The sequence below is a fragment of the Pundamilia nyererei genome, unplaced genomic scaffold (assembly GCF_000239375.1).
Source record: "Pundamilia nyererei isolate P.nyererei 1_Seehausen unplaced genomic scaffold, PunNye1.0 scaffold00074, whole genome shotgun sequence".
Taxonomy (NCBI): domain Eukaryota; kingdom Metazoa; phylum Chordata; class Actinopteri; order Cichliformes; family Cichlidae; genus Pundamilia; species Pundamilia nyererei.
The window spans coordinates 2382446-2409996 of record NW_005187475.1 but is presented as its reverse complement, the minus strand read 5'-3'; the positions used below and the strand labels follow the sequence as shown (position 1 = coordinate 2409996).

The 27551-nt window shown below is 39.0% G+C and overlaps 1 protein-coding gene across 1 annotated transcript in view; it reads right to left on the bottom strand.

Annotated features, from left to right (window-relative positions):
* Nucleotides 1–11476: 11476 nt before the first annotated feature.
* Nucleotides 11477–27551, bottom strand: part of scara3 (scavenger receptor class A, member 3) — a 19611-nt gene continuing 3536 nt past the window's right edge. The window contains exons 2-12 of the mRNA XM_005737286.2: nt 21304–21339; nt 20437–20481; nt 19253–19372; nt 16898–16978; nt 16346–16464; nt 16009–16253; nt 15327–15546; nt 14955–15043; nt 14541–14733; nt 14005–14182; nt 11477–13906 (exon numbers count right to left, since the gene is read on the bottom strand). Coding sequence (XP_005737343.2) covers nt 13413–13906; nt 14005–14182; nt 14541–14733; nt 14955–15043; nt 15327–15546; nt 16009–16253; nt 16346–16464; nt 16898–16978; nt 19253–19372; nt 20437–20481; nt 21304–21339 — 1820 coding nt within the window. The 3' untranslated portion in view covers nt 11477–13412. The remainder of the gene's footprint in view (nt 13907–14004; nt 14183–14540; nt 14734–14954; nt 15044–15326; nt 15547–16008; nt 16254–16345; nt 16465–16897; nt 16979–19252; nt 19373–20436; nt 20482–21303; nt 21340–27551) is intronic.

Below are 27551 nucleotides of genomic sequence, written 5' to 3'. Positions count from 1 at the left end.
TGCTTGCTTTTCTTGGACAATGAAACTGACGTTGTAGCCCAGTCCGTGGCAGTGCGTGTGCGTCTGTGTCCATGTGTGTACATACAGACATGCTTTACTGTGCATGCAAACCAGCCAACCATAGGGGCAGGGTCTAAGAGGTCAGACGTCATTTGTTTTAACCAAAACGATGTCTGTGTGTTCCTGCTGAAGATGTGGTTTCGCTAGTTTTCCAAATTATGTTTTTGCCACATCAAGTTAGATTAGAGGTCTGTAACCCAGCAACACTAACTATTACTGTAATCCGATGTAAGTGTCTGAGAGGGGGACACAATATTGTGGAACAGAATGAGACAAATACTTTGAGTCCTTAAACTAGTCTGGGACAGAATCCTTACAGAACATATGTAGTAGAACTGCAAACAAATGTTAACATACAAACAATGATCTCAAGCATTAAATACGCAAATTAACTTCTTCATAAGATTTCTGGAATGGGAGGATGAAGGTTGCATAAAGCAGTCTGCAGGATAGAATGACAGATGAGTAGGGAAATTTAAAGCACGCAGAGTGGAGGCTGACTGTTTGAAGATGTCGGGCACAAAGTTGATGTTGTCAACACTTATTTGACAGTGTGGGAAAGTGGACATGATGTAAAGAATAGACTAAAAGCCAAACAAGAAAGCAAGCAGATGATTGATTACAGATCTTACAACATGAACTCATGCAGGTTTTATATAAGCAGTAAAAAGAGGTCTTCAGATATTACAGATATTGCATCAGCAATGCCACAAAGAGGATGTTAAAGTCTTACATTTTGCTAAAAAACTTGTGAAGCTGCACTCAGCAGCCACTTTATGGCATACTTTTATTCCGTTCATCTGGTCATTGTGTCAAACATCTAATCAGATAGTCACATAGCAACACTGAGACAACCCGCTGAATTTCAAACTGAGCATCAAAATAAAGAAGAAAGGTGATTTAAGTAACTTTAACTGTGGCATGGTGCCAGAAAAACTGTTGATCTACTGAGATCTTCCCACAAAACCATCTCCTGAGTTTACAGAGAACAACACAAAAAACAGAAAATACTGGATATTTTCAGTAACAGTTTTCCGGATGAATATGATGTTGATGTGAGATCAGAAGAGAATAGCCAGACTGCTTTGAGCTGATAGCAAGGCAACAGCAACTCAAATAGCCACTTGTTACAACCACCATATAGAAGATACAGAAGAGCATCTCTAAATCCACGTTATTGAACCTTGAAGCAAATGGGCTAAAGCAGCAGAAGACCACACTGTGTGCCACTCCTGTTAGCTGAGAACAGGAAACTGAGACTACAATTCACACAGGCCGATAGAAGATTGGAATAAAACATCGCCTGCTCTGATGAGTCTTGATTCATTCTGAAACCCTTGGATGTTAAAGTCAGCATTTAGTGTAATTATGAAAGCATGGATCCATGGCACACCCCATAGCACTAACATTGCGCCCACACCAGACTACCTGAATATGGTTCCGGAAATTGCATCTTCTGATGTTTGCTTCCAACAGGTTAACACATCTTGGGACTATATATAAAACTGCACCTTAACACCTTAAACTTTAGCCTACCATAAACAGTTACTGCAGTTGTTTTGCTAGAATTAAAGCTACACATGGAAGAAAGGTTTCTTATACCTTTATGAAGTTTCTCTTGATCATGAAATCATAAAATAATCTTGCTTTATATAGATCACTTCACTGCAGTTGCTCTTTAAATTTAGATGACTGTTGTCCTCACACTTATGATCAGATAAGACTTTGAACGTGCAGCTAATTCATATCGTGTGATTCAGAAGGTTTTACTCGCCCCCGTCTTTTGAGCATGTGGAGTCCTGCTGCTTCATCTGGCAGCTCTTTTATTTGTGTGTTCCTCTGCACTAGATGTTTATGATTATGTGGATATTTACCGTAAAAGTGGGTGATATGTTGCGTTATCACCCCGTTTATTACATTCATTGTCAAACAAAATGCTTTGATATAAATAAATATGCTAAACAAGTTAAACCATGTGGAAATCTTGAACGTTAATCGTTAATTTGTTTCCTTTTGCAAACTGGATGTTTCTTATTTCTTGAGTGCTCAACACATAACACAAAAACACAAAAAAAATATCATAAAATTTGTTTTGCTTTTTTTAAAATTTTAATTTATTTCGTGTTTGTTTGTTTTGGTAGAGATTTTATCAGCAGACTCCTCAGTTAATGGATAAGCAAATGTTTCTGCATGCTTGTTTCATCCCCAAAATATTTCCTGTGTATTCATATCAGCTACTTAACACTTGCACCTTCAACACAGGGTGCGAAAATGGGAATCACTCATCTTCTTGGTAGCAGCCAACACTTCTTTAATCATCTTGGAGCATCAGTTTAAATTTCAAGTACAGTAAATATCCAGTTTAACTCCCGTCCACCTCGGAATAAGCAGCTCATAATCCCAGGGGAAAAATATCTGAGCAGCTACCTTCTGCGATGGTCTCTCGCTCTCTGGATGACCAAAATGAGGATGTTTGAATACAAAAAAGGAACATGTGACGTGTGATCCAATACAGAAAAAATGGTGGAGAATCAGATTTCCATTGGCCATTCAGTAAAGTGGATTTTCAATGACAATCCAGAATTGTGGAGAGTAAAACAGTCACCTGGCTATAAATACCTTGAGCAGTTAAAAATGTAGTGGAATGACTCCACTAAATGTTGCATTTTTCAGGCAATAACTTTATAAACACCCCCCCCCACACACACACACACACACCTATACTTAACTGTGATTCCGTGGGGAACCCAGGCTCCCTCAAACCCACAGTCTTACAACCTTTCCTTCGACATTTGAGGCTCTGTCACATTTATAGGTTGCGCTTCATATCCTCCCTATGGAAACGATTACCTATGATGACATGTGGGACCAGTTTTGTTTGTCGCATTTCACTGTGTCGCCCAAACTCTTAACTCAAAGTGCCGTTTACAACTATTTATTATCAACATTGCCATATGGTTCTGCTATAGATTGTACACGTGACTACACACAAACATAAGCAGTGGTTTTCGCAAGCAAAGGACCACACATTGGTATCTACACAGCTTTACAGCTTTAATTGCTACATTTGATTATATTTCAAGTTTAAACTATAGAAGCAGTTTTAACGTTTCACTCTGAGATTTATTTTGTGGACCCGACCATTCTTTCATATTTTTGTGCTTTGCAAACTCACTCCAGGCCCCACTTGCAACATACAGGACAGGATAGGATTGCTAACATCTTGACTCCAGATACATCGGCACACATACAGAGGTCTGCTGGAGTTCACGCTTCAACAGTTCAGGGCCATTTGTGCAGCAAAAAGGGGAACCAACACAATGTTAGGTATGCGGTCGTCATGTATATAGCACTTTTAGTGAAAACTCAAAGAGCTCCTAACTCTGAATTTTAAAACAGAGGAAGAAAATCAAAAACTGTTGACTTTATTGTATGTCAGTGGTGAAGTCTTTGGGATCACTGAGGTTTGTCTATGACATGATTACGTCCCTACATGCACAAAAGCAGCTGATGATATGGGATGCATATCTCTGAAAGACTCAACACATCACATTATTCTGAGTGAATTATGAAGGCTGCATAGATCCAGTTTTCCTCTCTTCTTTATTCCCCATATGTGTGCTTGTTTTTATTTTTGTTGTGTTTGCGTTTTTGTAGTGAAGGAAGATGTATAGCAGCATAGAGGTTATTTAAATGTGTAACGGCCAGCCCATTTCCTCCTGTCAGGACGGCTGTGCTAAATCATGCAGGCTGAGCGTCACTTGAAATGAGTGTGAGACGGAAAGACAGCAGAGACAGCAGAGTCTAGAGTCTGAAAACACCAGTGTCCATTCAAAGCAGCTGGGTTTCTGTTATTATAAACACAGAGAGGGAAATGAGGCGAGGGCTTTAATTTTATATTCCATCTCCTCCCAAAACACTGAACGAGGGTTAACCAAGGGTCTGGCTGTGTGTCTGTACAAGGTCATGTGCTGGGCTCAGTTTTTAAAGAAACAGACCTTGTTTAAGGTAGGAAGCACATTTTAAGCATCCCTGTAGTGTCATCATATGCAGAAGGGGTTTTGCTTTTCCCTTTTGCACAGATGATACCCAGATATCGCTCCCCATAAAGCCCAATAACACTTCCTATCCTAAAATGTGGAGCAGATGTGAAAGACTGGATGTTTAGTTGAATTCTGAGCAAAGAGATGACCTTGTCATTGATCCAAAAACACTACATGTGCAGACTGGACATTATCTTGTTTCGTGTGGTAAAAGTAAAAATATACTGGTGTTATGATCTAGTGATATAACAAAGTCAGAAGGAATCTCTTTCTTTTTGACTTTATAAACAAATGGCTGGGTTTTTGTTTTTTTTATTGTTGTGAAACTTTTAGGACTCATCCTCACAGCTGTCAGCCATATGGGGAAAGGACAGAATAAGGCCTGTTTTACCCAATGAGAAAAGGCAAAGCGAGAAAACCCACCAATCCACAACAAGCCACCATCATGTTGCTGCTGTCTTGTTAAGATTTTCTCCTGAATAGTGTAGGGCCTTAACTTTGCACGTAAAGCACCATGAGACAGCTGTTGTTGTGATTTGGTGCTATATAAATAAACCAGAACTGAATCAAAGCTAGAGACAAAAATGTACCAATTTTCAACTTAATGGCAAAAAAACTTTGGCCCACTCTTAAACATATTTCTGGAGTTGTTCATAAGATTCTTTTATTTATATGAAACCACATACAATTGTGTAATGCCTTGATTTATACTTCTGAGGAACAATTTATCAGTATTTCTTACCAGTACTTTAATGAGAAGAAAGTTTACATTGCAACTGTCATAAACAGACCTTGACAACAGACAGCAAGTTCACTGGAACATCAGCGTGTCAAAAAATAAAATGCAGACAAAAATGTTCTCCAAATGTTCTCCAGCTGGTCGCTGCAGACTAATCCTCCTTATTTGGCTGCAGCTTCTCTTAAAACTTCATAAAAACACATGGTTATAATAAAAAAATGGGGGAAAAATCATGTTCCTTTGCAGCTATGCAGAGCAAACAAACTTATAATACTTTAATTTCATTTCTGGATTAAATGTAAGGTTACTTATTGAAATAACTTGACTTGAGGGTGTCTGCAGGAAGCTGAATTTTTAGCCGAGCCATTTTTCCTCCGGGGTAGTAAAAGTCTTAGAAAGTGGATTAAGAGCTGGGCGAATGTTCAAGGTAAACAGGTGTGTAACATGAAAATTGAAGTCTGTGTTTTCGAGTGAGTTCTTTGTTCTTTGTTCATTTCTTTATCATTACTACATAATTATTTATAATTATTTACATAACTATACCATGATAATCAATCCAATATATCATTACTTTCCTTCCATCTAATAAACATACATTTACAAACTAAAGAGACCTTAAACAAAGTTAACAGATAGCCATAAATAAAGAAACATCACCATCACAAAGATTTCTCTGTAAACACTGTCTTCTAGGAATTACATGTTCAAATATGGGTGTGTTTATGTATTTGATAAGTTGCAAATATTGGAGTGAAACATTTAGTTGTAGAAAATGCAGGATTAAACTTTATGAGGTTATCTTTAGAGCAGAGGTGGCACTTCATAATAGTCACAGTCTCCTTCATGGTTCTTTCGTTCAAGTGTTGCCTCTTCCAGGCACAGCAATGTAGATATACATTTAGCTGTATAGTAACAATCTTGGTGTCATGGTTGTGGGTGAGTCACAGTACATTTCCACAGTCTTTGCTCTCCTCCTCTGGGCGGAGCCCTCATGGCTCCTCCTGGGAATCCCACCTGATGGAAATCAGGCCAACAATATTCTCAACCAGTCTCCACCAGAATGTCAGCTAATGCATGTTAGTGTGTGACCGCTCGCCAAACCCTGCTAATCACAGAATTTGTACTTACCTTGCTTTCCTGTCTTGTAGTCGGTTCACGGAAGCGATCATTGCAACCATGCCATGGCCTTGCTTGCCTGGATGCTGGTCTCATTCATGCTGCTGCTGCTGGTAAAACCTCTCTGTTACTCACCACTCTCACCTGCCTGCCTCCCTATTCTACTGCTTGGAATTTTGGACTCACCCAGACCTCTGTCTCTCGGCTTCCCCTCCTACTTCTCTCCACCTCCAGACAATGCCTTGGCCTGTCACATTTTGCCTCGTCAAGTTCCCGCACCCAGCCGTCATAGTGTCCCCTTGCAGTTCATGTTATTTGGCCCTTCCCTCTTGGCTATGAGTTTCTAGTTCATGTTCATAGTTCGTGCTCAGTTCATAGCTTTAGCTCTGTTTACCTTGTGCACTTCATCACTGTTAAATAAAGTTCTTTGCTTATCACTTCCTGAGTCTTTGGTTGAATCTTTGTTTGAGTCCATCTCTCATCTTGAGCCTCTGAGCCTTGAAACTTGGCAGAAGTTGTGTCACAGACCTTTCCAGTTTTCTCCTTAGTCTTTACATGGTGATTCACTTGGTGAATCTTACCTTAATGTAACCATAGTGTATTTAACAACTGTATTGCAGTTCCATATTTCACACACACATATCTGTCTGTCTATCTATCTATCTATCTATCTATCTATCTATCTATCTATCTATCTATCTATCTATCTATCTATCTATCTATTAGGGGTGCAACGATACACAAAATTCACGATTCGGTTCGATACAAAAACAAATGTTCATGCCTTTTTAATTTGTCATTTATTAAAATTATATATATATATTTTAACTCAAAAGTACAGTTTTTAAATTTAACCCTAACCCTTGTGCGTGTTTTTTATTTTGACAGCGAATGCGCACCTGCGGACCACTTATGTGCAGCCCTGGTTATTTAGCTCGTCATATTGCAGCCACAGAAATTCTTTTGTCCATGAAACCATAAAGCTGCACTTTCTTTTTGCCTTATAGTCTCATTTGTCATAACTTCTCCGTTTTGTGGTAAGCTTTTCTTTGGCTGTCACTTCTTCACCCCGACCTGTCTTATTTGGCTCAGCAGAACTAAAATATATATCCTGCTGCTTTTACACACGGACTCACATAAGCTCAGCGATTCTCTGCGCGATCAACCTCTCACATGTTTAAGCTTGCTGCGGGAGATTTCACATGTCATGTTTGCATAGTAGGCTAACGATTAATAAGACGATGTCAGAGGAATTGGTGCACAAATTATCATCACTCACAGATCAGTGCTGTCGCTCTCTATACACAGTTCGCACGATTGCAAAGTGAAAGCAAAAAAACAAGCGCAAATTCAAACGCGATTTCAATATGTCACATATTGACAGTGGCTCACCGATGCCAATGACATAATTACCCAGCTACATTTCTGAAAGAATGCAAAAGCATTGACATATATTTTTCCTTCCTACAATAGCCCGACGGGCAGGGTAGCCCGTCTGAAAACAATCGCTAGCCCCAGGACGTCGGGCTAGCGATTTTGCGAGCCCTGTATCTGATTGAGGAATCACTCATCTTTGGAAAAGAGAGTTTATTACATGTTTATGTCTCTTTCCAAAATAAAAGCTATACTATCCGCTTCTTTTGGGCTATATTCTCAGCAGCATGAGGAGAATCATGTGCTAACAGCTGTCTAAATGACTCGGCTAAAGTTAGTAGCATGCTTGTTGTTTTTGTCTTTGCACTAGGATGATGTCGGCGTAAATGTGCAGTCATATTCGTTGTGTTCCCACTAGTGCTTTCAGGTTAATCTCGTTGAAATGACCTTAACGCCACAACACGGCAAATCTCCGTTAACGAGCTACCGCTGATCGCCCCGTGCATGGGGCTAGACGGCCAACACGTTAACGAGCTAACTGCGCTAACACACTAGTTCCCACCCATGTAATTAAGCATTGCGTGGCAAATCCAACATACTGTTTTACTTTAGTCCATGACTCGCTTACCTTCAGGGTCATACGTCACATGAAAACCAAAATAATTCCAAACGCCAGATCTGAATGAGAGTGGGGGAGGTCCATCTTGCAAGGAGAGCTTAACTTCTGTCTTGCTAGCTTGCCCTGCACTCTTCCTTCTGACTATGCTGTCTGTGTTGAGCGCTCAGTGGATCTGCGCTCGACAGTGCAGCCTAGGCGGAGTAGTCGAACGCAGATTCACTGAGCGCTCAACACAGACAGTATCGTCAGAAGGAAAGTTGATAAAATAAATTACAAATGTTGTATTGTTCGATACATATGCGTACCGAACCGAAAGCACTGTATCGAACGGTTCAATATCGATACGAATATCGTTGCACCCCTACTATCTATCTATCTATCTATCTATCTATCTATCTATCTACACATATACATGCATATATATATATATGTATATATATATATATATGTATTTGAATTTATATATGTATATATTTGTGTGTGTGTGGATACATGAAATATGTATATACACACACATATGGTGTTTTAATATAAATTATGTGAACATAGAACATTTCTGTGAATTCTCCTAAAGTCAGAGTTTAACCCTTTTAAAGCCTGAACCATGAAATTATGACCAGATAAATCTCTTTTTTTTCAAACATGAGTGTTATTATCAGTGTTTATGTGTGACTCCTCCCACCAGAGGATGGCTGTGGGTTTTTTCCTTTTCTTTCTTAGGGTGTGGAGACCTGGGCATGCCTGCTGAGTTGTTGGGTGGAGTTTGTTCCTGTCCTGGGATTGTGTTTATTGAACCTTCTGACAAATAATTAAAATATATATTGTATATTCTACAGGGATGGAGGAAGTATAGATGTAACTTCAATTTCTTAGCAATTGTTTGTATTTGGGCAACGAAACAACAAATCACATCAGTCAACGCAATGCATGTTTTTGGGCTGGTAGGCACTGTGTCAGGTTTCTGGCAGTCAAGTGTGTTGGTGGACATCTGAGGCAATAAAGAGAACTGTACACTGGGTGGATGTGAAGGAGCTGAGGTGAAACTTCTCTAACTGGGCCTCTAACTTGCCTCAAAATGTCTTTACCACATCACTGGTGACGATTTTGTGTGTGTGTGTGTTTTCCAAGTGTAAGCCAGTATGTGTTTATTTAACAGTGACTTGTTAATCACACATTGCAGCAGGTGTGATATCTGTCCTCTCTCTCACACACACAAACATAGTATGAGTTACCTGAGCCACAGGGAAAAGCAGAGTGTTTTTACAGCTGTCTATGTAATGAATTCTTTGGGGGCCTGTCAAATCAACAGTTAGCTAACGTCTCAAATGTTGTGGTATATGTGCGTGCATGTATGTGTGTGTTGACGAAGGTTAGGTAATGTCTCTGTATGCTACCTCCCACTTCTGGCAGGTTTAATGTCAATATGCTTAAAATTACACAACCCGAGTTGTCATACAGACAGAAAGCTAAAAGACCCGCCCCACCCCTCAAACAGACTTCTTAATGGAGAATTTTATCTTAAAGAGACAAGTGAAGATTGAAAAGTAAGTTATCTAATTTATAAAGCTTTTATACTTACAGAGGTAAATAGTTTCACTGCTTGAGGTGCCAATCTTAATAAAAAGGTAAGCATGTTTAAATTAAACATGGCCATTAAAGAATTACTTATGGCTGCAATATATCACCTGAGAAATGGGAGGGCAAAGAGGGCTGAAAAGACAACTAACCCTAACCCTATAATGTGAATTACAGATGTTCAGGGCTTTTTTTCTACATTACACAGTTCAGCCATGTGCAGGCATGACATCACATCACAATCAGCAGAACACATTGGTCCTGTGGGTTTTTGGTAATAAACTGTTGCCCACATACAGCCTTTTACGACTACTGAACCTTCTTTATCACCAGCCAGTTGTGGTGTGGAGGGAGGGAAGTGTTACATCCCCCCATTAATGATTTTCAGGAAAATTTTGAAGTTGGAGCTTTTACTCTGTAAAGTGAAGTTTAATTCACTCTGAAGTGAAAGCAAATCTGGTGGGTTGATTTATACTGGTCAGTAAGCACAACATGCCTTGGTTTGAACATTTTCTCATAGCAGACAGCTCCTTATTTATGTTACAGCGTCACTGAGTGTTGTAATCTGAAAAAAATATATACAACTTTCAAGTGAATCAAAACTTTTCTACATCTACTAGATAAACTATAAGTAGCAAAAAAATCAGTTAGCTTTACTTGGGCACCAAAAAGACAACAGTAGAGCATTTTCACTGGTAAACATGATGAATATTTGTTGCTCTTTTGGCTATGTGTTATTCTGACTGGAGTCTGGGGTTAGAGATGCTGAGCCTTCATAATATGTAAAGAAACTGTAATTAAAATCCCCCCTCCAGTGACCTCTGCAAGTTTTAGGTTTAAGGTTCTCAAATATACCTTCCAAGTTAGCGTGTGGTGCACAGTGCAAACTGAAATTAGCAAATAATTCCTGCCATTGGATACAGAGTGTGTCCAAGCACTTGATGATCCTGCAACTGACATCAAGGGTGGGTGGTAGTAAGATCGGAACATTGTGAACAAGGTAGGCTATAATTAAATGATAATTGTTTAAATAAAAAAGCACAATGAGGGATGCGTATGTAAAGTATTTAAAACAAATAAAAATGTAGCATAGTTGCACAATTGTTTGCATGTCTGTTAATAGCTGTTTGTGGTGATATCTTTAATACTCTGCCCTGCAAATTTCTCATCCATCAGTTTAGCATCACTGCTAATGATTTATGGCTCTACATATGGGAAGAGTTTAGACATGTCTGTTTTTGGGCTTCCCAACTACAAAATAGAAAGACAAGAAATGGTTTGAATTACGGTGAAGAATTTCTAAATGATTTAAAAATGACAGAAATTCACACTTTTGCTTCAGCTTTATAGGAAGGAAACACTTTATGCTTATAACTTCTCAAGAGACTGAAGGAATAAGGGATTTTTGGTGGCTTTCTGAAGGACGTTTTTGTTGGAGGTCAGGTTTCTTTAACATCCCACAAGGGATGTGATGTTCCAGCACAGGGAAAAAGAGGGCAAGGCTGTGAAAATATAATTCAGCAGGAGATCAGGGCAGCCACAGTCTTCTGCAGGGAGGTTTTCATCTGGTTTCGTCCACAGCTGCACAAGCCTTTCTCAGATATCAGTGCAGATTGTTGATCGTAGTCACATTCTGATTTACAGTGCTTTGTGGTTGCATAAAATAGGTGATATTTAACATTCCAAAAGTATTTTTTGTTGGTGACTCATTTGTGCACAGCTTTGTACTGCACTAATTGCACTATAGACTTTAAATTTATAAATTATCTGTGTTTTAGATAATACATACTCATGTTAAAATACCAGGCTATATACAGACAATTGAATCAGGCTTAAAAATCTAATGGGGAAGGGTTGTGACATGTCTTTTGATGCAGGGATGAAACCAGTCTCCCTTCTTTACATAATCTTTGGAAGTTCAACAGGATAGTGACACGGTAGAAACTCTACAAAAAGCATTTATTGAAGTTCAATGCAAGCCAGTCGCATTTCATTACATCATCCAGATTTACAGACATTTTATGATATTCTTTTTGTTAAACTTTCGCTTTGACATATCAGTGATTATTTGTGTTTCTTAAGACCCAAACACCATTAAAAAAACATATATCTATCATCAAAGTGTAAAGAAAAATTATCCCTAATTTTGGTGTTTTTATTTTTAATACTTGATAAATTTATATAAACTTCTTTAATTCTGTGACCTGTCAGGCATCATACGTCTTAAAATATTAGTAGCGCATAAAGTGAAATGAGCTTATTTGCTTTCTTTCTAGATGTGAGAAAAATAAAGCTCTCTCAGTGTCAACATATACGAGGTGATGCACTTATGCTTCTTTTGCACTAGTAACAACTCAGTTCCGCTCAACTCTACTTGACTCGGTTTTTCGGGGTTTTCCATTAGGTGGTGGTACCTGGTACTAGGTGCTTTAAGTACCTGCTCGGCCAACGTTCCAAGTGAGCTAAGTCGATCTGAAAATGTGACATCAACAGACTGCATGCCACTGATTGGCCAATGGTGTGATTTGATAAGTCATGAGAGTGACTCCATCACAGAAAGGACAAAAAGCCGTAGACAGAGAAGCAGGTAAACCATCACCTAAGCGTCCTCCATTGGTGTGTTGGGCTTGTTGCACATACAAATCAAGTCACTGGACTTTCGGCCGCATCGCTATCACGACCCCATGTACATTGAGGTGGTGTTCAAAATGACTGACACTAGAATAGTGAATAGAGTTGAGTCAAGCTGAGTGGATACTAGTGGAAAATAGCATTAATTTAATCTCCAAAGATCAAAAAGCACATCTGAATCTGTTTTTTTCCATATTGTATCTTGGAAAGACTTGAGCTAGCTTTCCTCTATGTCCCCAGTCTTTATGCTAAACTAGATTTATCACCACTTTAAGCTCTATGCTGTAAGATATAGGAGTGATATCAAGCTTCCTATCTTACACTAAGAATTATCACAATTATGATCTCTAATGTCAGCAGCAGTTGTTTTAGCTTTCATTTTTACTATTTTCAACTAACAACTTTACCACAAAAAAAAATCACTGCATGTAAGAGACATTCACATGAAAAATAAACCCACAACAAAACAATTCATCACCTTTGAACCCACTAAAGAAAAAAAGGTTCTCAGAGTACCCGCTCTGAACCTCCAATGAAAAATGATTTTGGTTTTAATTGTGACACTTTAATAACAGTGCCCCCCATTGGCAAGGTTATGTCAGCAATGTGTACATAATCTCAGAACGAGTGGATATTTTTTCCATAGAGTCGTGAATGACAATGTAAACCTTTGGCTAGTCTGGATGGAAAACACCACTACTTAAGTCCAAATCTGTGGTTAACAACCCTTCCATTTATTATGCCCCAAGAGGTTTTAGCGGCTTGACAACAACCTCAAACACATTCTTTGCTTCTGCTACATTAAACAGGCAAGACTTCATGTTTAGTAATGGATTTTTTTTTCTTTTTTTATATTCCTACTGATTTTGAGATTTAGTTTTTTATTTTGTTCCGTAAATTAATTTGTTGTTGTTGTATAATTTCCACTGTAAGAGAACCCATCAGTTATGTGAAGACCATTTCCAAAAAGTCTTTCCAAACACTGTCAGCTTATAGGCTTGGTCATTTTGACTTCTCACCAACAGTTCAGTTTGTAATAGCAGTTCTGTCGTAGTTTTAGGCCTTCCTTTTTAGTTCAGCACAGGATCAGGAAAATCCTTTTTAACTCCCCCATGTTAAATTTGATTTGATGCACTTGTTCATTAAGTTTTTCATTGTCCTCCTCAGTTTCATAGAAATTGATAATTGGGCATTGGACCATGACCCCTTCAACTTCTTCGTACGAGACAAATTACATTGGACTCCATGTTTCTCTCTATTGTCTCTTGGAACCAGCAGCAGGCGCCACAGTCCCTTGTGTGGGGTTGTTGATTCGGTCATGGCTGCACGCCAAGCCAGGAGGTCCAGAGACTCCTGGTGGTCCATGCGGCCCCACTGGCCCCTGTTTTCCTTTGGGTCCTATTGGCCCGCTAATGCCAGGTATTCCGGCCTGGCCCTCGATCCCTGGAGACCCTGGAGGTCCTGGGAGACAATCTTTACCAGGGGGACCCATATCACCTTTCTGGCCCCTCTCACCCTTTGGGCCTGGTGGACCCATGGACCCCTTATCTCCTTTGCTACCTTGTGCCCCTCTACTGCCACTAGGGCCTCTTTCACCAGGTACTCCTTTGGGACCAGGTGAACCTTTAGGTCCAGCAGGTCCACGATTTCCTGTAGGGCCTCGGTCACCTTTGCTGCCAGTCAGCCCAATGGGTCCTTTTGGGCCACTTTCACCACGGTTCCCTTTGGGTCCTGGGGGTCCAGGAGCGCCTGTTGACAACAGATGGTGTTGTAAATGTAAAAGGAAAAAACAAAGCAAAGCAAAGCATTCTTTGCTATTCTTGTTGTTTATACACAGCAACATCCACCTTTAAGTATAGTGAAGTTCTGCATTAGCTGTGTATGGTGAACATCTACTAGTTTCATCTCCTCCATCACCATAGACAAATTCCTGATGTCCATGTCCAGTCGGACATTCAGCAACAGGTTCTGCTGCCTTAGAGTGTCAGCTAAGTGCAGCAGTAGCAAGACTGTGTTGTTCAAGTTCTGCACAAAAAAAGAGAGGAGGGGGGCGCATAGATAATGAGAAGCAGTTGGAATTTAACAATGGAAGGGCTAAATATTAGAAGTTTATGTGGCAAATCAAAAATCGGCTTAACTAACCTTAAAGCTAACTAACTAGCCCAAGTGATCATGCAAATTACGACAAGCATTTTGCTACTGGGAGTCTTTTGTGTGTACTTTAAGAATTTTCACTTGCTGACTCTAAATCTGAAAGCTGTTAGTATTGGACAACTAGTACGACCCAGACGGAAACTGCAACATGTTTCAGCATTTCGGAAAAACGCTTGGTCTCCAGAATTAACTCCAAAAACTACAATATAGTTGTTGTGTTTTTTGCAACCTGCAGTTCATCGGTGTGTCTGCCCAGGCGAGTCTGGCATGACGAGCTCTCTGTGTTGATGTACTTATACATGCTTTGGACGTGGCTCACAGTAGCATTGACGCTGGAGGAGATTGAGACAATTTCCATCTCAATAGAGTTCAAGCGACCATCCAAGGCAGAGAACCGCTCACCCGTCCGGTTCTCATAGTACCTAAAGAGGACAGAAGTTTGTGATGGCTGGAATGATATGTCTCGCTGTGTACATAAATAAATATATACACATATAATAGACTTCATGATATGTAAACATCACTTGTTTCAGTATTTAACTTTCACATAAGTCAGACTAATGTAAAAATCAGGAAGTTGATAGTATATTAAGCCTTAACACGAGAAAGTTAGTGTAAGGACATTGAGTGTTTTGAATGTTACCTTGAATGGTAGTGAAGGTCATGCATGTTCTCCTCATGTTCGTCCGTGAATGTTGACACGTTGTCTAGCTGCATCTGTAAGTTCATCACCTGCAGAAAACACCCAAACAATCTGGATCCTATCCTCACACGTCCCCAAATTGCTTGATTTACTGATTTACAAGAGATTAGACTGTCCAGCTGCAACTTGACCATTTGATTCCCCAAAGGACAAGTTAACTTAGAATCAATTTAAATCCCGATAACTGTTCCTCCTAACTGATTTATGGCCATGTAAACAACCATATCTCTTCTATTAATGATTAATGATTTTTTATTTAACACAGTCTGTTTATGAATATCTAAGAACAATCAAGCTTACAAATGCACTAACCTGGTGAGTGAGATCATAGTAGAGCTCAGTGGATATGGCGATCCTTTGGTGATCTGCTACGATGTTGTTCTGTAGGAAGCGCATGGTTTGCATTGTGCTGCTGGTGTTGGACTTGATAGCACTCAGAACCCGGCTGTAGTTCTGCCAGTCACTGGTTAATTTATGGAGAACATACGTATCCTCATCTGCTTTTCTCTGCAGGGCATCTATCCACTGTGTACTAACAGGTAGAGGGATCACAGAAGATGGGAGTTAGCAGCAGTGTTGATAATAAGGGCAAATATCCCTGATAGAGTTATTTCAGACACATATGCACACATGTACATGATGTTCTAATAATTTGTTTATCAAGGGCAACCAACAAGAACTTTGGATATATTGAGAACTGCACCAAGGCCCAATATAACCTAAATCAGGATTATTATGAACCTTGAATCGCCCAAAGCTACTCTAGTAGAGTGCGGGAATAAAAACACTGAGTTATAAATGAGCATCACCCTTACAGGTGAATACACGTAGAGTTAAGAAAAAACTGAAATAATCCGGCAGGCTGTGGATGCTGTATAGTTTAAGGTTACTGGTGTTGCAAAATGCTTTCCTCCATTCATAAATCTAAACACTGAGCATGCTCCATTAAGTGTATGATCTAGTCACATCTGTCCTTTCTCAGCTTTTCATTCACCTGTGTGCCACTGTTGTATTAACTTGATGCGCTGTAGCTTTGATGTCAAACGAATACTCCAGCAGTGTTTTTATCTTCTCCTGAGTTTCTTCAACCACATCCTTCCAGCCCTCCACCCGATCCAGGTATCTTTCCAGTGACTGATTGAGAACTTTGATTGACATAAGGTGGTTTTGGATGTCACGTGTCAGCCGGTTACTTGTATCCTTTAGTGTCGACTGGGTCTTGGAGGCTTGGTCCAGGACCTGGAGAAGAAAGAAATGGTGGTAAATTTTCTTTGGGCTTTAAACTACTGGTCCCCTTTTATTATTTGAGCTTTTTTTGAAGGCCACCATACCTGCTCCTGTGCCAGTATCATTCTCTGAATGTCTTCAAACTCTTTCTTCAGTTTACTGATCTCCTCACTGTACAGAGTTGCATCCAGGCAGCCTGAACAGTTAGATGTGGCCCTCACATCTGGGATGGGAAGTTAAAAAGGACGTGAGATGGCACAGGAAAAGAGGCAGGATGCTCTAAATTACTGTATTTGACAGCTGACCACACAACCAAGTTCCTAATGTGTAATCAGGTGAATAGAAGAAGAAAACTAATGTATAAACGATCAGCTGAAGCTTGTAAGGTAAACCTTCCTGAATTCCAATATGTTAAAATGTGCTGATCCATGTGATAATATTCACAGACAGCCAACTCCTGTCATGCTTTAAATTGAAACACAATTAAAGCTGTTTTAGGAATATATAAAATCCCAGAAGTTAGTAGGAATGTAAGTAAAACAGTTCAATTCAACAAATGTGCAAAAACTTTGTTATCTGTGAAAAAACAATTATTCCTTGATATTTTCTCATAGTTCTTATAGGATCAAAGTGAGTATTAAAAAAAGTTACTTTACCCTCTATTCCTTGCTGGACCTTTGTGATCTTTTTGTAGTAAGCTGACTCTTCTTCAGAGAGGCTGTCCACCTTCCTGAACACTGAGTACACAGAATTACACATAAATATTTCAAAGTATTTTTAAACAGTTGTACTTATATATATAACCTATATATAAGTAAAGGAACAATAACAGTGAGCGATCCGAGTGCTCTGGGGTAAATGGGGAATGAAATCATTAGATTTAATCATGTAAGGAGGAAATAATTAACAGCAGTAACTTGGTGTTAACAGGAAATAAGAGATATTTAAAGGAGTAAAAACAGGAAGTTGTCATTTAAGCCCTGACAACAAAACACCTAAAGTTTTCATTGGCCTAAATACTAATTATGTGTGATGGTTTATCCAGCTGGTCAGGTTATAATCCCTCAACATATTTCCCAAGTGACTAACAGCAGTTTAGCAACAGTTAGCTTTTTAACATCCTAAGCTTTGACCCAGGGCATTATTAGAGGCCGTTCTGTAGTTTGTTTGCATATATAAATGCTTCCACATGTGCGCATACTAGCTGATGTAACAGTGCAGTTGAACATGGCCTGTGGCTTCTTCTATTCGTTGAAGCAACAGAATATATTTTAAATGTATGAATGTGAATGAGTAAATCTTTTTTTTATGGGTATGCAGGGGTGTGCATCTGGTGGCATATGTTTCAAAATAATGCTTTCAGTGTGACAAAACACATTTCATTCCCCAAACTATTTTTTCCATAAAGGGGTAAAACTGTGTCCATATTTTGTGCAGAAAAAAAACTGTTGCTAAAAAACAGATGTTCATCAGGGAATTGAATATCAAAGGTTACTGTTTCTCTTCTTGTGCATATTCACGGATGGGATTTGCGGCCAAGTGCATGACTTCTTCCAATGGTATTAAAGTTTTAGTACTTTGGTGCTGCACAGCTGTACTGGACGTTGACACAGTGTCAGTGTGTGTTATTCAAATGTATTTTGCAAAGCTAAGCCATGCTGTGGTGCACTTTTTAAAAAGAACTGGATTTCTCATAGCAACCCTCCTGGCAACCCTTGCAAACAAGCCATACGTCTTCAGTCTTTTTCTAATTGCGTTGTCATTAACTTTAACATGTAACATACCAAATGAGGGATGTAGAGTCTGAGATGTAGATCTTGGGTCTTTTGCAATCTTTCTGGCTATTGCACAGGATACTGCTTCTCTAAACTTTGGGTGAATTTTCTTGGACATTCAGTCCTGGGAAAATTGCAACATTGTGTTAAGATATGCAGCAAACTTCCAAAACTGCCCTTATAGAAGTGGTTAAACTTGCTGATGATCAGGTTTTAAAGGGAAAAGTGATATTTTTTATTCTTTTTGCGATTTGAGAACCTTTTGCAACAGTATCAGCTGTCAAATTAGTCAGCTAATTGTCCTTTATAGTGGAAAAGAACAAATGGTAAAATATGCATTTGATTTTCAATGTAGCTCTGTATGAATTAGAGACAAGAGATATACTTGATGTTTCCTCTTTTTAGAGTTTGGAACAGTTTCTGGGGGAACAGTTTTGCTTCAGTAAAATAGTATTTTTGTAAATATAAAGGGAGAAAACTAAAGAAAAATCAAAGGCATATTTCCATCTGATATTCTGCTAAAACTCTTAACTAACTGTGGTTTAAATCCTACACTGAAAATGAATGGTGTCTGATTTGTGTGCTTTTCTTTACACGCAAAATAAAAAAAACATTATTAGGTGCAGAAATGGTCTAAAAAGAAGGAAATTAAGCATAAAGGGGTCAAAAATCCCCGACTTAAAAAGTGGTTTCTCCTAACAACCAAATGTTTGCTGAAACCACTTGCTGATGGCAGATGATGAACATGCACACTCCGTCCAGGTTTCCAGCACACGTGCAAATGAAAAATTACACAAAACGCCCACACGCATTTTGTGGCACACCTAATTCAAAACTGGGCTTTATTAGGATGTGTATCTGAATGCAGCCTTCTGTGTGTTGAGGGATTTTGAATCAGTTCTTGCCTGACTTTGTCCTCTGATGTCCCTGAACAATTGTAAACCATAAAGATTTACGGCTTTCAAGCCCAATAAAAAGTGATGCTGATGTAAAAAGCACCTGCTGCTGCTGAGTAACTGTCAGGTAAAACATGGGCAACAGAATCCTGGAACACATTCACTTGATCTATGGGAGTTTGGGGAGTGCACTATTCAGGCAACTAAAATGTATGTAGAGAAATTTGATGTGCTTTTCACTCATTTTAATGCACAGAGCTGAATGCGTCCAACCAATCTCTGCATGAGGAAGACCTCTGTGTTTTCATTTAGAGCAAATCAAAAGTCAAGTTGAGCTCACCAAGTGAAGCCAGCACTGCAACAGTTATGATTAGGAAGGCAACAAATCCATAGAGGATTTTGACAGCCAGTTGAAGAGAATGGCTCTGCTGGCACCGCACGCAGCCACCTCGACTACGACCTGGAGATCAAATCACACGAACAAAGTCAACAAAGTGAGTAAATTAGCAAACGAAAAACAAAATTGATTTTCTGATCTGATCGTTTAGTTGTAGCTACTGTAAAATGAAGCGCTCATAAAAGAAGTATCCAGATTATTTAGTTAAACAAAACAAAAACAATACTAGCTAAAACATAGAAACCACGTTCCTAAGGCAGAGACTGAAGCATCTCCAAAACGGTAAGGCTTGTCGGAGCCTTTAGTTGGCAGATACTGGAGGTACATGTTGAACTGATGTGTATAGTATTTAAAATATCTACAGCTAATACCCTGGTCCAAGATATCATCTCCAAAGTTCTTAGTGGGACAGATCAGATTCGGCTGCAGGGACTGTCGTGATGTTTTGGCTCATCAGCACATGATTTTAACATTTAAATCTTTTCATTTTATTTATTTTCTCCTGCTTGGGGGCAACAGGAATAACACCAAACTAACTTATTCAGTATCATCTTAGAGTTAATATGAGAGACACACAACTATTCCATTTGTGTTTGTATTCATATATGCATGGAAAATGTAACTCGATTATTTTTTGTTCTTTTTTTCAATCAACTCCTGAGAAACAAATGTGCTCTTCAGCCTCTATCGTCTAACGATGTTCACTTAATCTCTGAATGTGCTACTTTAGAGGGTTTTTTGTCAATATTCTGCCATTTATTGACTCGACTGATGCAACTGATCTATTTAGTCAGTATATAGTGAATAATAATGTCCCAAAGCTAAAACTGATATAAAACTTGAAAATTGTTCACATCTGGTATTTTATTCTCTACGAATAACATTTTTGCTAAAATGCTTGAGTTAATTGTAACTTAACTGGTACGATTTCAATTACAAATAATGGATTGATTGGACTGACGTTAGGCAAACTTTAAAACTGTATTACTGGACTGGAGCTTTTTAACATAACAAACTCACCAAACCTACAATTTGTACACAATATGTCACTGCTGGGGGAAGAAAACAAAAGCCCATCCTAAGATGATGCTGTTTTTCATTGTTAGATTTGTTCATGTGGCCCTTACCTCTAAATGAAGGCATTTCCTCCTCCTCTCCAGTGAAGTCCTCCTCTGAAGAACAAAGAAAATGCAAACAAAAGAAGTTGAAAAGATTCTGTTTTCGAAACAAAAACAAGTTTTATTCATCATTATGTCATTTTCAATTCTTTAAATCTTCATTCCATGTAATAGAAAGGCTTAAAAAGAAGCACATAAGGGTTGAAAGGTGATGGATAAGTTTTCATATCTGAATAGTCAACGTTGATCCATTAAACAGGCTAGCTTCCACACACTTGTTATTAAACAGAGCTGTAATCATAGGTTTCTTATGATAAATCTCACAGGCTATGGATGTAATTACATCAGCCGAGAAGTTTACTCGAGGCCACTATTTGCAGTCAGTGTGAATGTGGTTTATATCAACAGAGCCACATAACCTCTAAGTATAGGCAGAAAGACCATTTTTAGTCCAAAGATATCCAGCATGATTTGTGGAGAAACCCAGCAGGTAAAACAGTATTCCAAGGGACCCTTAAATTAACTGACTGGGTTCTGACAGCTTGTATACATGCTGTCCAATAAAAATGAGGTTTCTCCGAGGCTTCTTACCAGGAGCTTTAAAAAAATCCTACTTTTAGTTATGATATGGATGTCAATATCACTGCTTTTACAAGTCAGAAAGAAGTAACATGAATACAGCACATGGCTTATTTGCTTTTCTCTGAGACCAGTTAGCTTGATTTCTCAGGAGAAAATTAAACCTGCATCTGTTCAATGTTAAATTTGTGTCTACAGAATGTGAATACAAGTGAGGGCAAATTGACAGTCGTGCACAATGAACTGGTTCACATCCATGGCTCTTCACCAAGGACAACAAAAGAGCTTGATCATTACCTTTGAAAAGCTGGTTCTCATATCCACCATAGTTGTCTGTCAAAGAGACACAAAAAGCAGACGTTTAAAAAATGAAGCTGAGTGAAATTCAGCTCCTCTGGAGCCACAAAGAGGTTTTATTACTCCTCTCATAAATCACACAAACCAGCTGCCTCCCTGTTTCCCTTGAAGTGTGCATTGTACCGAGCGCGCACAGCATGAAGCTGCTGTCCCAGAAAATGCATGTTTTTGTTCTTTTTAGATGTTTTCTCTGAATTGTTGCTCACTCAGGACAAACCAGTCCCACGGTGGTGCAAAGCATGAGAAAATTTGTTGGTTCTGTGCGCTGACTCTGGTGGGAGTGTTGTGTTTGTTGTGAGTCTGAGAAATTTGTTATCACACACAGTCATGGAAAGGGCTGGAGTAAGCATGACTTGATATGACCGCAGAGTGCCTAACAAACCAAATGGAGCTAGATTACTTAAAAATCCCCAGATGCATTTGACTTCATGTTTTCATAGCTGTAAGTAAGTGCTGGGGCTTTATTGCACGTTATTAAATGTGCAGCATACAACTGCACCTGGGACACTGTGGGTGTGGAGCTGGAAGTTTAGCAATCACTCATGCTGACCACAGGGGAAACTGTTTCTGAAGAAGAGGAGCTGGAAATCACAACAACAGTCATCTCAAGGTGATTTGTATTGTAAGGTAGACCCTACAATAATGCATACGGAGAAACACCCAAGAATCATATTATCCCCTATGAGCAAGCACTTTAGCGACAGTGGGAAGCAAAAACTCCCTTTTAACAGGAAGAAACCTCCGGCAGAACCAGGCTCAGGGAGGAGCGGCCATCTGCAGCGAGTCTCCTGTTTGAATGATGGCTGTGTTTGTCGCACCTCCATCCTAACTGTCTTCGTGTGGAATCCATAGAGTGAAAAACATCTCTATGGATTGTTTTTGGAATGTGACAGTAAATGATTACTTTGACTGTTTTGTTGGTGACTTATTAGTCCCTGAATGTTTCCTTACACAGGTCACAGACAAAATTATTTAGCAGCAACTTAGCGTTTCTAGTATTTCTTTTGTGACATTTTGACAAAGATATGGACATTTATTTAGACTATGTAATGAATGTTTAGAGCTATAAAAAAAACTGTGTTTTTAAGGAACTACTCCTTTGCGCAATACAGCTGTGGGGAAAAAAGAGTCAGAGGTTGCAGCATTTAGTGAAAGGTTTGCCACATGCTAATGAGCAGGTGTAAGAGTTGTTTGGTCTGAGATTTCCACTGTGCAACATAACTTTGGTCTCTTTTGTGCATTGTTATATAAGTGAAAACTGCCTTAAATGTTTCTGTGTTGCAAAAACATGTTGGGGGAATTTCTGCTATGGATCAGTCTCTGCAGTTAGCCACAATATCATCTCAACATCAGGCGAGGTCTGGCCTCCGCTAGTGAGAAAAAATAGGACAAAAAACAGCAGGAGAATTAAACTAATGGTGGACTGTAAGACATTAATTTTTTTTAACTAGAGAGACGGTTTTAGTACAACTTTTGTTGAAAAAAACAAAAAAAGAAATGTCTGTGTAATGCAGACACACACAGTCGCCCTCAGATGACTGGGTTCTGGATCCACATGGCACAAATGGGAAAACAAACAGGGATTCAAGGCTTGGATGAAATTAGGGAAAATATATGCTAGGTTAGGTCAAATGAAATTAAACCATGGGATCTATTTGGAGTACAATGTTGGTGAAGTTTTGATAGAAGAAAGTATACACTTGCAAAAGCAGCAATGAGGTAAATGTTTATGTGAGTCAGTGCTGAAATGGCTGAGGTCAGGTCTGGGTGGACAAGTCACAAAACACTGAGGCTGACATAAGGATGGGTGGAGGCAGAGGAAAGGGGAGGGAGTAGAAAGGGGAAAGAGTGAGAGAAAGAACTTCAGGTTAATATGGACTGAGGCCATGCTTACAGTGGCAAGAAAGACTTTTTATAATAATCTGCACCTGGTGGCCAGCTACTCTGATCAGCAGAAAATCTTTGTCATTAGCTTTCACAAATGTGTAGCTGTTACTGAAGTGTTCGATCTGCAGCCTGTGCTTGTTTAACTAAATACCTGCAACACTTGGCACTTACTGGTATTTTTTTTCTCTAACGCTCTTTATAAGTTAAAACCAAACCTGTATGGAGGGCCACAAGTGCCAAAGTGAATTGACTATATTTATAAATAAATAATTGATTGAACATGCCATCAGTTAAATTAAATTAAATTTGTTTCATTCAAATCATTTAATTATTTATCTGTAATTTTAATTAATTAATGATGCATTTATTGATGTCGCTATTTCAATTAATTATTTCCCATTTTAATCAATTAATTATTTCATGATTTCTGTGCTGTATGGAGGGCCACAAGTGCCAGAATGGGTTAAATAAAACCATCATTAAATAAATCATTACATAGTAACACGGTGGTTAGCACTGTTGCCTAACAGCTTGTCCCCTCCATATCTTTCAGCCATGACTCATTTGTTGAATTTGTAATTTCCACTACTAGTTAAACTGGGACTCTGATGTCTCTTCTGCTGACCTAAGTTGGCCAAAACACTAAATTTAACCCTGCAAACAGCAAGCAATTTTCAGAAGTTTGAGTTCAGAACTTTACAACATAAGGTAAAAACAGAGTTTGTGCAATTCTATCTCCCATTTTCCTGACAAACCATAAAGAAATTACGGATTGCTCAAAAATCTTGCAACTGGCTTCATGTTGTAACAGTGAAATTAAAAGTAGTAATAAATTTAAATGGGGGTTTTAGTGAAGAGCCCTCATGTCTGTCTAAAAGAGGTATAAATCCTGTTCAGAGACCTTCCCACCCTGACTAAAGCACATACTTGGTGGAAAACTGAATTCCTTTGGACTTTTGTGGTATAAATATGTTTCAATGCCAGCACACTGTCTGTTACTGGAAGTTGAAATTCAAATTCTAAAACTGTATTCAACAAGAAATATCGAACAACCCTACATGTATGACTCTCCTTTGCTTCCTTTGACTTGCGCCTTTTTTTAGTCGTGTTTTCGCTTCTCTCAGTGGAAAAAACCCTCTTATGTCTGTCTCATTAGTGGGGAAGCTGTCGTGTCCAACACACACACAGACCAGAACTGAGCTGATCTGACAGCAGCACAACACAACCCTGCCATATTAAAAGCATGTTTTGGTTCAGTGGAAAGGCAGTCTTATTAATTTTGCTTCACAAACCTACCACCTATGGTCTGAAAGCATTTCCCTCCAAATTAAACAAACACAGAGCATCTGCATAAACAGCTCACATAAAACCCAACCCTTTGTTTTCCTGTCACTGATAAGGTCAGATTATTCAAAAGCACCCTTGCAACATTGATTCAGCTGGTTCAAATTTCATCATTAAGGGAGAATAACACCTTCAGGGTTTAGGATAACTGCTGCGAGGTGTAATAAGATAAAAGTGAAGAAAATAAAAACAGATTTCTATCTAATAAACCAACCAAAACAATAAAACCTTCTGAAGGGTATTATCCATGCTGCTAAACAGCTGTGCTAATGGACACCTGTACATAGGTACCCCATCCTCCAGTTCGTTCCAGTACATCCCAGGCATACTCAGCAGCAGTCAGGGGTTAGATCTCTGGCTAGACCTTTCTCCCTGAGGATGTGGTCACATGCAGATTACTTTTACACCCATAAAAATCTCATTGCTTTCAGATCCCAGTGCATTTATACTTCACATAACTGGGCATTTTCCCCCTGGCAGGTAAGTTATCTTGAAAGCAGCTGGCCCTGATTATATGGTAACTGTGCTTGTGACCTATGTAACAGAGTTACAGACCTTACATGGATATAGAGTAGTCAGAGTTTTCAGCATTGTTAATGTACATGCAGTTAGGTGTATATATTTCTGGACATGTGAAAGCACAATTTGCGTATAAAACATATTCAGGTCACAGTTATTTGATGAATGTGGCTATTTGCATAAAAAGTTTGAGGTCCACAGAGGACCAAGGTCGTGGATGATCATAGGATGCTTTCCATGGTCAAGCAAGGTGGTCGAGCCTTATCCAGGAGGAAGCCATGTCAATTTTCTATTTAAAAAAAAAGTGTGTAATACAATACTTCACTATAGAAAATAGTTCAGAACATTCGCTCATTAGACAGATTAAACTAAGATAAGGATCAGGAAGATTCAGCTGGCTGCAGCAAAGTTGGCTGGATGGTGCTTCACAGCACAGATTGGTAATGACCCAACAAATACAGCAAAAGCAAGCCAGGAATTTTTGAAAGATAGGAGGTGAAATATTCAGTGACGCTGGAGTTAATCAACTGATCTCAAATCGATCAAGAATGGATTTCACTTAAAAGAGAAAGCTGAAGGTAGAAAGACAAACAAAGAAATGGAAAATGAGGAGTTAGAGTTAGGAGAGAAGCACTAGAGGCCTGGAAAAACATCATAGTAGAAATCCCATTCTTTGGTGGTCCCCTGATTCCAAACTTCAAAGACCTCATTCACAAAGGATTTAAAATAAGTCTTTTGAGCCATGGCTGTGAAGGCATGGTGGTTAATACAATATTTGTTTACAATCTTTCAAATTAAAGCAAAGCCCATACTCATTATATGACGTTAGTATGTTTTGTTAAACAGCTAAAAAAAAGTGTTTAAAAATGTGTGAACCTTATTATATACAACAAATTTACACGGTTTAGGTAAACAAACATCACTGAACTCTTTGCTTTTTTAGAGGAAACATGTGAAGGACAGAATATGCAACATAAAGATGCATCATAATCAGAAAACAATCATAAACCAAGGACTAGAAATAGAAATAGATACATTTCGTGTCCAACAAGATTAAAAATAAGAATAAAAGTACAAAACAATCAAAATATATTTATATTTTGGACATTCTTTGTGAGACATTTGAGACATTCGGTATTTCTGTGCACGATGAATAGTTCATGTCCTCAGTGTGAACACTAATAGGAATAAAGATTATAAAACACAGCCAGAAATGCCAAAAACCATCTGCTGCTACAACAGCCTCCATTCTTCTTGCAAAGTTTTTCTTGGTCCCGTTCACACAAAGTGGTCTCGCAGTCTACATTCCCATTTATCCCACAGGTGTTGGATGGAGCAGAGATCAGCTACACTTCCACACCAAACTCTGAAAGCCACCTCTTGGTGGACTGGTTTGGGGGCATTGCTTTATGCTGTAGCTTTACCATGAAAGCCACAGACAAAAACTACTGAGTCATGCAGACAAGCATCCACAGGTAAATCCTGTTGCTGTCAAAGCCCTCATGTGTAGATGATGTACAATGAATAACCATAAAAACTATGAAAATATCAACACTAGCAGTTTTGAACAGCCTTTCCTGTGTCCCTGATATACTTCTAAGGGAAAAGTTTCAGAAGAAAAGTTAAAATATATATAGAAACTTCGTGAAGTCTAACAGTCAGATCTCAGGATGTCGTTCTGATCTTTTACTCTCTGACTTTTAGTGTTCGTGAAAGCAGCACCACTTCATGTTTGTGGTTCCTTTGCTGAGGTTTTATCTCAGGGGGCTCTGGACTTTCCAAACCCCATACCCACCCTTTTTCTCCCTTTGGACTTTACTTTCGCTACAGGCATTGTGCAAAATGTTATCCTCTGTAAATAACAGGCTCTGTATGCCCTCTGACCTCCCCACATCACTCACTGCATGATCCAATTTTCTGTTCAAATAGAGATGCCTACTCCACATCATAATAGTTTTTCATGTTCCCATCCTTCATTGGTTCATTCTGCTGTTTTGACCAGTAAAATCTCCTCCTCCTGCAAATCCAAGCCTTAAGTGGAACCAGAGTTAGGAGATGGGGCCTCCTCCAGATCAGAGTGGAGGTCTTGACCACAACTCATAAAGTAAAACGAGTCCCTTTCTAAAGCTTTGTTGACATCTCAGCCATTTAGGTGCCCTGTGACTGGAATGCGTGGTTTCTGCAAAAGAATATAAATGGTCGGTATGTGTCGCTGCAAACTGTGAACCAGAATGTATAGAAAGGCCATTTCAATAGAGCACTCTTTTATTGTGGTTAGGCAGTAAAACACAATATCTTTGCAGTTAACATCCAGTAAATGGATGATGTTTTTTCTAGATTAAACTGATTTGGAAAACCGGGCTGAGAAAGTTAAAAAAAGAAGCAAGAAAGGCCTGGTTAGTTTTATACAGTAAGACTGCAAGGCCAAAGGAAATGTA